We start from the raw sequence: 13,292 nt of genomic DNA on the forward strand, positions 1-13,292 counted from the left end.
ATGAAGCTCTGCTGTATGTTCTTGCAGGGTCGGCAGCACCACAAGTAACTTTGTTTCGAGAACTGCAATCTTTTGTAGAAGTCTGTGGCAGTTTGAGCAGCAGGTGGATTGAGATCCAAAAGAAGGCATTTTCTCTTCTGTTGGAGTGTGGGCAGCTGTGTTGTCCTGATTTAGGATTGTAAACTGCCGGCAATAGCAGACTGGTAGACCGCTATGACAAATTCCCCAAGTTGTTGAATATTCCAAATATCAATATAGTTCCAGGAATTTGTAGTTTTAGTGTGAGTGCCCAATTGTTTAGTTTGAGCACTGTGCTGAACTGCTGGTAGTTAAATCAAAAGATAAAAGCGAAAAAGCAAAAGCGCAAAGCACAGAGCGCAAGTAAAAAGTGTACGAACAGTAGCGAAGCAGTGAAAAAATGTAATGTGGCCAAAGTTTTACAGATTTTCTTCCACACAATGACTGCGTTCAGGGCAAAATATTTAAACCTGATAAGTGCAGGACACACAAGACATAAAATATAGCATTTTAATTAGAAAAATTATTTTGTACAAACATGTACATGCACAGTGAGACATGTCTAGACTAAACTTGCCTTCATGAATGAATGAATATCAATATGAATATCACTGAGCCATAATCTTTTATGACCCTGTGTCTGGTTCACTTTGATTGTCCTTGTTTGGACCACTTTTGTTAGGTACTAAACACTGCATACAGTGAAAACCCCACAAGACCTGCTGTACTGGAGATGCTCTGATCCAGTTGTCTAGCCATCACAATTGGCCACAAATATTAAAGTAACTTATTAAAGTAACTCAGACCCTTATGCTTGCCTGTTTTTGTTTATCACCTTATAGAACTGACTGTTCTAAAATATCTCACCACTTGACTGGTGCCATTTTAACAGATAATAAATCTTATAATTATGTTATTTCTCATATCAGTGGTTTTAATGTTTTGGCTGATCGGTGTATAGCAGCCCACAAACCCACAGCACTGTTGAACTACAATTTGTCGATTAATATTCTATAACAGCTTTATAGTAATGTCTTTTCCATATCATCTCATCTCTAATGTGACAAACTACATTTTGGTGATGGAACTACTGTGTATCTGCTATAACAGATATAATAACATGATAACAAGAATAAACTTGAAAAGATGTTACACATCCATTATAAATAGATAAAATGTATGATGTGTTTTCCTTTAACTAATCAAAAAAAGTGAATAGTTGACAAATGTTTATAGTATACACAGAATAAAATACTGTACTTTGTGAAATAATCCTATAGTGAGACCAAGTGCGCACCCCTAGCTTCAGTTTGTATAATGTTTTAGCTCTCGTATCTGAATGCATACATTATAATAGCACTGAGGACAAAGACATAATAAGAGATTTCTGTACCTGAGCAAGTAACACCAGCATCTTCACTATGGCTACAGTCGTTTACTCCAAATCCTCTGTGAGTGCACTGTGTGATGGTGCTTTCACTTCCAGAACACTTAACATCATCCAGCCATATTTCACCACTTCCCTGACCAAATTGGGCACTTTGATGAGCAGTGACAGCTTTACCACATCCAATCTGTCTACACACCACCTCTACATCTTTCAGGTCCCAGTCGTCATCACACACTGTTCCCCACTTGTCATTATACAGGATCTCCACTCTACCAGAGCAGGGGTGACTGCCACCAATGAGTCGTATGCTACCTTACGAGACAAACAGCAAAATGCATCCCAGTATTACTTAATGATAAAGATTCCCAAATAATTGAACTGATTTGATTAAATTTTTCTAATTCTAATAATTACAAATCCTTACAATTTCTCAAAAAAAATGTATATAAAAATTAAACGTCTGTTATTTGAATTGAGTAACGTAACCTGCATAACAACATGAGTTAAATCCAATTTGAGTCTCTTTTTTCTATATTACCACCTCATCCTCTGTTTGTATGTTATGTTATTTAATTATCAGTGACTATTAATGATACTCCTAAGACAAGGAGATGTCTCAGTGTTCTCTACAGGTGAAAGATCTGGACTGCAGGCAGCCGATTCAGCACCCGGACTCCTCTACAATAAAGCCATGCTGTTGTAATACTGTAGCTGCAGTATGTGGTTTTCTTTGTCCTGCTGAAATACACAAGGCCTTCCCTGAAATAGACATCGTTTGGAGTTGTGCACATGTTGCTCTAAAACATTTCAGCCTTCATAGTGCCTTCCAAAACATTCAAGCTGCCCAGAGCATATGCACTTCTGCACCTCATACCATCAGAGATGCTGGCTTTAAGCTGAACAATGATAACACACTGGAAGGTCTCCCTCCTCTTTACCCCAGAGGTATGTCCTAGGTATGATCCTTGGCCCACAGAACACGACGGCACTTCTGGACCATGTTCACATCTGGCTTCCTTGATAGAGATTAGGTGTCCTAGATTGTGCTTGATAGAGCTTTATGTGTCATCTGCAGATGGAAGCAGGTTGTGTTCACTGTCAATGGTTTCTGGAAGTGTTCCTGGGTCCATTTAGTGATGTCTTTAACACAATTATGAGTGAGTCGATGAGTGATTCAGTGTCATCTGAGGGCCTGAAGACCACGGACATCCAACAAAGGTCTTTGGTCATGTCCCTTATGCACAGCGATTTCTCCAGTTTCTTTAAATGATGTTCTGCACTGTAGATGATGATATTTACAAAGCCTTTGCTATTTGACGTTGAGGAACATTGTTTTTAAAGTATTCCAAAATCTTTCACAGATCGGAGAGCGTCTGCCTATGTGGTTTTGCTCAAATGATTTGAAAGTCTTTTAGATTCCACTTCATTCAAATTTAAAAACGTCCCAATGTTTCTGGAATTCGGGTTGTAATTAAAAATACATATTGGAAAACTGACTGTGAAAATCATCTTATACCTGCAGACCCTCTTGTGTTTTATTTCTTAAATATTATCTACAGTGGCTGGCAAGCATAAAAAATAGTTAGGCTCTGTATCTTAAGTATATTGTAGTGTGGATTGGAGCTGATTCTTTGCTTTTCTGTACCTGAGCAAGTAACACCAGCATCTTCACTATGGCTACAGTCGTTTACTCCAAATCCTCTGTGAGAGCACTGTGTGATGGTGCTTTCATTTCCAGAACACTTAACATCATCCAGCCATATTACACCACTTCCCTGACCAAAGTGGGCACTTTGATGAGCAGTGACAGCTTCACCACATCTAGTCTGTCTACACACCACCTCTGCATCTTTCAGGTCCCAGTCGTCATCACACACTGTTCCCCACTGACCATTATGCAGGATCTCCACTCTACCAGAGCAGGAGTTGTTGCCACTAGTGAGTCGTATGTTAGCGCCATCTAAAACAAACATCAGGAAGCACGTTCATGTTAATTAATCATAATGAATCTTATTACTGTATAGAATATTATAATATACTTACCTCATTTGCATGTTAGGGTGGAGGTGGGGGTTTTACTTTGTTACTGTGTTTGTTTTGGAAGCTGTTTTTTCTGTATGTTTGCTACTGAATGCTTGTATTTCCTCTGGGATCAATAAAGTGTCTGTCTGTCTGTCTGCTTGTTTGTCCTCATATGAATACATTTCTCTCATTTCTAATCCTTTATCAATAAATATTTCATGACTTTCACATAATGAATAATAATATAATTTGCATTAGGTCATTAAATGTAACTCAGTATTAACACCTTTCAAATTAAATTCTTTACCATTTTAAGAAACCCACCACCTCGTCTCTGTTTACAGGTTAATAAATTAATTTTATAGACTATTATTGCTGCTCCAAAGAAAGGGAGAGAAGAAAGAAAAGGTATGTAAATATACACAGTATACACAGATTAACAAAATTAAATAAGAAAGTTAAATACATAAATAAGAATGAAAGACAAATAAATATAAAAGCAAATTAAAAATGTGACAATAATTAGGACCATGGCAGTGTTTTCCTAAAATCCTGACTAGTGGACATCACCACAGTAATGACTAATGTATGAATTAGTGAACATGACTAGTCTCGGCAACACAGCGTAATTAACTATAGGCGGCAGATGAACACAACACTCACAGACCATCAGTCAACACAATACTCACAGACCATCAGTCAACACAATATTCACAGACAACACAACGCTCACAGACCATCAGTCAACATAATACTTACAGACCATCAGTCAACACAATACTCACAGATAACACAATACTCACAGACCATCAGTCAACACAATACTCACAGACCATCAGTCAACACAATACTTACAGACAACACAATACTCACAGACCATCAGTCAACACAACACTCACAGACCATCAGTCAACACAATACTCACAGACCATCAGTCAACACAATACTCACAGACCATCAGTCAACACAATACTCACAGATAAGACAATACTCACAGACCATGAGTCAACACAATACTCACAGATAACATAATACTCACCGACCATCAGTCAACACAATACTCACAGACCATCAGTCAACACAATACTCACAGATAAGACAATACTCACAGACCATCAGTCAACACAATACTTACAGACAACACAATACTCACAGACCATCAATCAACACAATACTCACAGACAACACAATACTCACAGACCATCAGTCAACACAATACTCACAGACCATCAATCAACACAATACTCACAGACAACACAATACTCACAGACCATCAATCAACACAATACTCACAGACAACACAATACTCACAGACCATCAGTCAACACAATACTCACAGACAACACAATACTCACAGACCATCAGTCAACACAACACTCATAGACCATCAGTCAACACAACACTCACAGACCATCAGTCAACACAATACTCACAGACCATCAGTCAACACAACACTCACAGACCATCAGTCAACACAATACTCACAGACTATCAGTCAACACAACACTCACAGACCATCAGTCAACACAATACTCACAGACAACACAATACTCACAGACCATCAGTCAACACAATACTCACAGACAACACAATACTCACAGACCATCAGTCAACACAATACTCACAGACAACACAATACTCACAGACCATCAGTCAACACAAGACTCATAGACCATCAGTCAACACAACACTCATAGACCATCAGTCAACACAATACTCACAGACCATCAGTCAACACAACACTCACAGACCATCAGTCAACACAATACTCACAGACAACACAATACTCACAGACCATCAGTCAACACAATACTCACAGACAACACAATACTCACAGACCATCAATCAACACAATACTCACAGACAACACAATACTCACAGACCATCAGTCAACACAATACTCACAGACAACACAATACTCACAGACCATCAGTCAACACAATACTCACAGACAACACAATACTCACAGACCATCAGTCAACACAACACTCATAGACCATCAGTCAACACAATACTCACAGACCATCAGTCAACACAATACTCACAGACCATCAGTCAACACAATACTCACAGACCATCAGTCAACACAATACTCACAGATAAGACAATACTCACAGACCATGAGTCAACACAATACTCACAGATAACATAATACTCACCGACCATCAGTCAACACAATACTCACAGACCATCAGTCAACACAATACTCACAGATAAGACAATACTCACAGACCATCAGTCAACACAATACTTACAGACAACACAATACTCACAGACCATCAATCAACACAATACTCACAGACAACACAATACTCACAGACCATCAGTCAACACAATACTCACAGACCATCAATCAACACAATACTCACAGACAACACAATACTCACAGACCATCAATCAACACAATACTCACAGACAACACAATACTCACAGATCATCAGTCAACACAATACTCACAGACAACACAATACTCACAGACCATCAGTCAACACAACACTCATAGACCATCAGTCAACACAACACTCACAGACCATCAGTCAACACAATACTCACAGACCATCAGTCAACACAACACTCACAGACCATCAGTCAACACAATACTCACAGACTATCAGTCAACACAACACTCACAGACCATCAGTCAACACAATACTCACAGACAACACAATACTCACAGACCATCAGTCAACACAATACTCACAGACAACACAATACTCACAGACCATCAGTCAACACAATACTCACAGACAACACAATACTCACAGACCATCAGTCAACACAATACTCACAGACAACACAATACTCACAGACCATCAGTCAACACAAGACTCATAGACCATCAGTCAACACAACACTCACAGACCATCAGTCAACACAATACTCACAGACCATCAGTCAACACAACACTCACAGACCATCAGTCAACACAATACTCACAGACAACACAATACTCACAGACCATCAGTCAACACAATACTCACAGACAACACAATACTCACAGACCATCAATCAACACAATACTCACAGACAACACAATACTCACAGACCATCAGTCAACACAATACTCACAGACAACACAATACTCACAGACCATCAGTCAACACAATACTCACAGACAACACAATACTCACAGACCATCAGTCAACACAACACTCATAGACCATCAGTCAACACAACACTCACAGACCATCAGTCAACACAATACTCACAGACCATCAGTCAACACACCACTCACAGACCATCAGTCAACACAATACTCACAGACAACACAATACTCACAGACCATCAGTCAACACAATACTCACAGACAACACAATACTCACAGACCATCAGTCAACACAACACTCACAGACCATCAGTCAACACAATACTCACAGACCATCAGTCAACACAACACTCACAGACCATCAGTCAACATAATACTCACAGACCATAAGTCAACACAATACTCACAGACAACACAATACTCACAGACCATCAGTCAACACAACACTCATAGACCATCAGTCAACACAACACTCATAGACCATCACAGGGTTCCCACTCTTTTTCAGAGATCATTTTCCAGGACTTTTCCAGGACATTTCAAATTTAGCAAAAAAAGACAAGGCTCACAGATTCACGGCCTAAAGTAATATGTTCTTCTCTCCAGAAGTCTTAAAAACAACGTACACTTTATGGCTATTACTTAACTATACTTTTAAAGACAATTTGTCATGTGAATGAAATTTCAACATATAAAATATATATGAAATTTCAACATTTATTATAAAATAAAAAGACTGCACATATTAATACCCTCTCCTTTCTCAGGCCAATGCCGTCATGCATGCTTTAGTTTGCTGTGCATTCCCCTTGCACATGATATTCAGATTAACAAGGTTAATATAACCTGCTTACACGTCACCATTTGCTGAAAACATTCAAGCACTTAAACCATTCCTAGCACCTGAAACCGCCAACACAAGACAGCGTCATCCAGCGAGATTAAACAGCATAACAAAAACTCAGCGTCCCTGAACAAAGCGCTTTCTGTTACTAACATTAATTGTTTCGACCAGTTGTAAACTGTTCTTTAAATGATCAAGAACATTTAAAAATAGTAATTTTCCAGGACAACAAGATTTTTTCCAGGACAATTTATGTTTTCTCTCATTTTCCATGTGTTTTCCAGGACTGGAACATTGGTCATTAATTTTCCAGTATTTCCAGGTTTTCCAGGACACGTGGGAACCCTGCATCAGTCAACACAATACTCACAGTCAACACACAACTCACAAACCTTCACACACAACACATTACACAAAAACCATTACAAACACATGACTCGCAGATGATGTATCAATTATATAAAACTTACAGTTATCAGATTAATGAATTCATCAAATGGTTGAGATTAATATTTTATGCCTTAAACACACTGACACATGCACAAAAAAATAGTTGTATGTATTATTAATGTTTTTAAATAAATAACAGCCACACTACACATGAGTAGGTATATACACAGCTTTTCCCACCTTCATTAAATCAGAAATACTTATTTATCCCTTTTCAGGAAATGATTTGTTAATTAATAGGACTTTCTCAACAATATGCTAACAAGCTGAAAGTTCCGAACAAACTTAAAGAACTAAGTGTAACTGGGCAAAGCTGAGTTTATGAAGTTGAGAATCAAAGACATCCTTGATCTTGGGGAAAGGATTCGTTCATGGTGTTTGATTGCCAGTTGAAGAGCACTTTGATTCAGGTGATATGAGACTGCCCTGACTGTGGTTTGCCACTTCCTGCCAAACAGGAAGCTGTTCTGTGGCTATTCCCATACATGAGCATGAGATGAATTTCATGTACTTATAAGTGTAAGTTAGCTTTCAAGCAATTACAAGGTCAAGCATGCTTTAAAGTGATGTCATGACAGGCTTTGCTAATGCTAACTCTAGCTCTAGGAGGTGGAGATTTGTGTACACTTAATTAAGGAGTAAGAAAATTTAAATGTTGTAAAACACACCCACTTTTGTCTAATGCACATTTTATATCTATAGTTTATAGTACTTCAAAGGCTCAAAAAGTGCTGATGTGACCTGGGCAGAAGGTGAGTTAGATGTCTGATCTAGAGAGTAAATTAAATGGATTCAAATGAAAATTAGACTTACCAGCCAGCAGAGAAGCTCTAAGAACACCGACTGTAGAGAGAAATAAAGAGGAGGAAGTTCATGAAGCCAGTGATGGAAAAACCAAAGCTGTCTCCAGAGTTATTAGAACATGTTATGAAAATGGGTAAATATTATTATACTCTGTCCATTTTATTAGGAACACCTTTACACCTGTTCATTTATGCTGTTATTTAATCATATGGAAGCAGCAAAATGCATAATATCAACCAGCTACAGGTCAAGAGCTTGTGACCAGAAGTTCTCACTCTCACTCACTCATTTTCTACCGCTAATCCGAACTACCTCGGGTCACGGGGAGCCTGTGCCTATCTCAGGCGTCATCGGGCATCAAGGCAGGATACACCCTGGACGGAGTGCCAACCCATCGCAGGGTACACACACACACTCTCATTCACTCACGCAATCACACACTATGGACAATTTTCCAGAGATGCCAATCAACCTACCATGCATGTCTTTGGACCGGGGGAGGAAACCGGAGTAACCGGAGGAAACCCCAGAGGCACGGGGAGAACATGCAAACTCCACACACACAAGGCTGAGGAGGGAATCGAACCCCCAGCCCTGGAGGTGTGAGGCGAACATGCTAACCACTAAGCCACCGTGCCCCCTGACCAGAAGTTTTTTTTCTAAATCTTTAATGAGTTTTAATCAATGTGAGTCTGAGTCCCAGGATAGCCTCAGATTCCTGTCCTTGGCTGACATGATGTGAAACCTTGCAGCTTATTCACTGCAAAGTTTAATATGTTGTGTTTCCTGAGATGTTTTTTTGCTCACTGTAGCTGTAATGTGTGCTTATTTCTAACTTCCCGTTAACAACAAGCCCTTCCACCTTCACACCATTCTGAGATCAGCAGTTTCTGAAATCCTCAGATCAGCCCATTTGGCACCAACAACCACGCCATGCTTAAAATCGCTCAGATCACATTTTTCACTTTTCTGAAGTTTAATGTGAACAATAAACTGAAGCTTTTCACCTGTAACTGATTGATTTTTTTCTATTACCAACTCTGACATTAGAGAGGCAGCAATTAATAGCTTTATATTAACAAATTTTTTTTTTTACCATGTTACTGTTTTTATAGTAACAGACCGATGGAAATGTCTGACGCTTATAAGAAAGATTAAACTGCCTTTCTTTGTGGATCACTTCTGTTTCCTGCATTTTACCGATGTCAGCAATTCAGAAAACGAGAAGTAAAACATCTCTGGCACATTGCAAACATGTCACAAACCACAAAGACTGTATTCATATGCAGAAAAGTGTGGACAATTAAAACACAGTTTAAATACTTTTTTGAAAAAATAAAAACATTTCTGTCAAAGTGAGGTAATCAAAAATGTTTCTAAGTTTGTGCAAAATTAATTTTTATTCCTTTTGAGAAAGACATTAAACATTTTTCAAAAAAAGGTTGATGATTATTGTATTGGAATTTTATTAGACTTCAGTTAAAAGTAAACCTGCTCTGTAAATGCCTTCATCTAGAGAACGTCTTCACAGAAAAAGAAATATTTAAATTCTGACATCATCCAAATGATAGTAAGAAATTTATATATTACCTATATATTAAAAAATAGAAATATATATTATTTAAAAAAAATAATCCTAAGTTATATATACAAATAACCCAAAGGATATACCCCACACATGTAAAAAGTCGAAGTTATACAATAATATGAATTACAAGACAAACATATTGATATAAAATGTTGAATTTACCGAGCGTTAAAGTGAGGTGAAGATTCATCATCCTGGTCCTTAAGATGTATATCAGTTTGATGCTAATTACAATGTTCACTGCTGCTTTCCTCTCACGAGGAACCTCTCGAGGTAATGACAAGTGATGTTTTATGTTTCTTCATGCAACCAAAGAGGTGGAGTTTATTCTATGGTCAGTTCCTGTTAAAGTGAGTCAAAAAACCTCAAACTATTTTTGCTGCATATAGATTTTTTACGTTTTTTTACAGCCCAAAAGTCGAAGACCAGCTCGAAGCACACTTGTAGGCGAAACCTTGTCAAACCCCCAGAGTACACCAAGTGTCAAAAATATTCATTTCCTTTCATCACTTCCTCTTGTCTTGTCTCCTAACAGACGAGTGACAAAAGAAAGAAACATAAGGGGTACATGTAAAATGTCAGGCCATAACAAGATCATTTATCTTCCTGGAAGGATGAACAGCATTCTTCCTCAAGATATTTATTTTTATGATCAACATGTCACTCCATAACCTCCCATGAGTCAACACAACTCCCATGAACTAACCTTGTAGATATAATATATTTGTAGATATAATAATATTTCTGATTGTTCTAAAGCAAAAACAGAGTAAAATATAATTTTGATTTTATTAAGTATGAAGATTTATCTACAGATAATAATACAAAGTCATACTTTTTCATAAATTAATATAATTTGTTGTTTTGGTTTTAAAAAGTTACACTACCATAAATACCTTTTTAAATGTAGTTTTATTTCTGTATCAGCATTCAACAGCGTTCCCATAGTTGACTAGTCCCTATTTTTAAAAGGCAGAACCATGAAACTAAAAGTGAAACTTTGACACAAATCTCATATCTACATTATTTAAAGCAAAACTTTAGAAAGTCTGCTTGTGAGTGTAAAGTTTAACTGACCTTTATTCTTCATGCCGTGACTTAACCGATTTCCTCCTTTATTTCCTGTCTACTTCCTATTTGAGTGTGTTTTTATGTGCTAAAAATCATGAAGAGGTTGATAATGAGAGTCATTTGGTTAATGAGACAAACCAGTAACTATAGGAAATGGACCAGTAACAGAAGATTGCGATGTACTATCTTCTCTCGACCATTGGCAAGGGTTTCGAATTCTGTAAGTGTGAGTCTGAGCCTTGTGGTCCACCACAGTGTAGACAGTGGACTCCCACCGGTCATCAGTTTTCCTTTTTCCCCTCTCGGCTTTATTCGCCAACAATACTTGGTCATCCACAACGATGGAGAGCCCCTTCACTTGATGGTTATACAGAGCTGCATGTCTCTTCTGTTCCTTTTTGGCATGCTGTTGTGCAATCACCGTGGCCTCCTTGAGATCCCTAACAAGCGTGTCAACAAATTTGTCGTAGCTGATCACATTCCGATCATCCAAGACTGAACGGAAGAGAATGTCAACTGGAAAGCGAGGTAACATTATTAACAAACATCAGATAAAAGTGTGCATAGCCTGTAGTCTCGTGTGTCGTGCAATTGTACAGGAACGTCAATGTCTGCAAACATCTTGGCCAATCCCACTTGACATCCGGAGATAGAACACGGATCATGTTCCCTAGCATCCTGTTAATCCTCCGGGGTCTGACCATTTTAGGACACTGGCAGAGGTTCTGACATGCTCTTACATTTTGGGCTACAAACTGGGCTACAATATTATGTAAGTAAAATGTATGTACATGTTTGTATTTTTAAGTAAATGATGTTTATGCATGGTTAGTAAAAAAAAAGAAAAAGAAAAGTTGCTGAAATAAGGCCAAGAGACACATACTAAACATTTGTTCACAAACAATAAAGTTCTCTACTCTTGTAGAGTTGATAATTTGCTACAAAAAGATGTAAAAACCATTTTACCCACTCATTCACATGAAACAATACATTGATTTAACTTTTGTAAGACAGTTTTTGTTGTGTAAAGGCAATATGCAAGGGAGGGTCAATGGTCATGAATATTGATGTTTCACACCTGAGGAGGCCCAACCCCCTAATGGCTTAGTCTGGATTGTGTTGACAAAAGAATGAGTGTGGGGAGACTTAAAGAGAAAATCTTTTGCTTGTAGTTTAATAAAATAGTGTACAATAAAGTACAAAAGACTTAAGATTTTATTTATATCTGTACTTGACAAAATAAGACTTTTATTTTACCAATGTTAAAAAAACATGAACAATACAATAGAGTCAAGAGTCAAGAAGCTTTATTGTATGGAATGATTCTAAATATACTTTACAATATAATAAATAAGATATAAATTTGTAAGCCATCACACACTGTGAATCTTTGAGAATGGAGTTAAATGTCGTTATGCCATTGTTCAAAACAGTTCCTATCTAACTGAACACACAAGGGAACATTACATGTTTTGCATTTCCAAGGTGTGTCCTGTCTTTTACCATGCACTGTCTTGCAGCGCACACATTTCCGGCGACCAACAGTGGCAGTATTGCTTACATCTGAGGTCAGCCGAGTTACTGGAACTGGCACATGGGTACTCCTGGACTGTTTTGGTTCTGCTTTATGTGTTATGCCACAGAGCTCTACAATGAGCTGTTCAATGAACTGTTTGTGGGTCATGTTACCATATAGCTCCTTGTGCATAATGAAGGCATTGGTGGCAGCAATCTGTACCACTTCATTGTCTTGTGCTGTGCAGTGTGGTACTGTATCAGCTGATAAGAAAGGTCAACACCCCCCATGTGTTGATTGTAGGCAGTCACAGGTGCAGGACATGGAAATGTCTTTGTGCTCCATGTGTCTTGTGATTTTTACCCTCCTCTGCACCGTCTCTCCTGTATAAGCAGGGTGTACTGTTGAACAGACAGATACCTCTCGTGTGTCCATCCACTTCACAAACAGTAGAGGTCCATTCCTAATCCATCTGATTGAGCCCCTGGCAGATTGCTTGGAGAGTGAACTTGCTGCATCCCGTGGGCATTCCTTCCTAAAGTC

General features: G+C 38.2%; 1 protein-coding gene across 1 annotated transcript in view; it reads right to left on the reverse strand.

Annotated features, from left to right (window-relative positions):
- The window catches only part of LOC132861506 (deleted in malignant brain tumors 1 protein), a 190,423-nt gene that overhangs the window by 9,029 nt on the left and 168,102 nt on the right, over positions 1–13,292 (reverse strand). The window contains exons 7-8 of the mRNA XM_060893065.1: positions 3,054–3,368; positions 1,412–1,720 (exon numbers count right to left, since the gene is read on the reverse strand). Of these exons, the coding sequence (XP_060749048.1) occupies positions 1,412–1,720; positions 3,054–3,368 (624 nt within the window). The remainder of the gene's footprint in view (positions 1–1,411; positions 1,721–3,053; positions 3,369–13,292) is intronic.

The sequence above is a fragment of the Tachysurus vachellii genome, chromosome 18 (genome assembly GCF_030014155.1).
Source record: "Tachysurus vachellii isolate PV-2020 chromosome 18, HZAU_Pvac_v1, whole genome shotgun sequence".
NCBI classification, from domain to species: domain Eukaryota; kingdom Metazoa; phylum Chordata; class Actinopteri; order Siluriformes; family Bagridae; genus Tachysurus; species Tachysurus vachellii.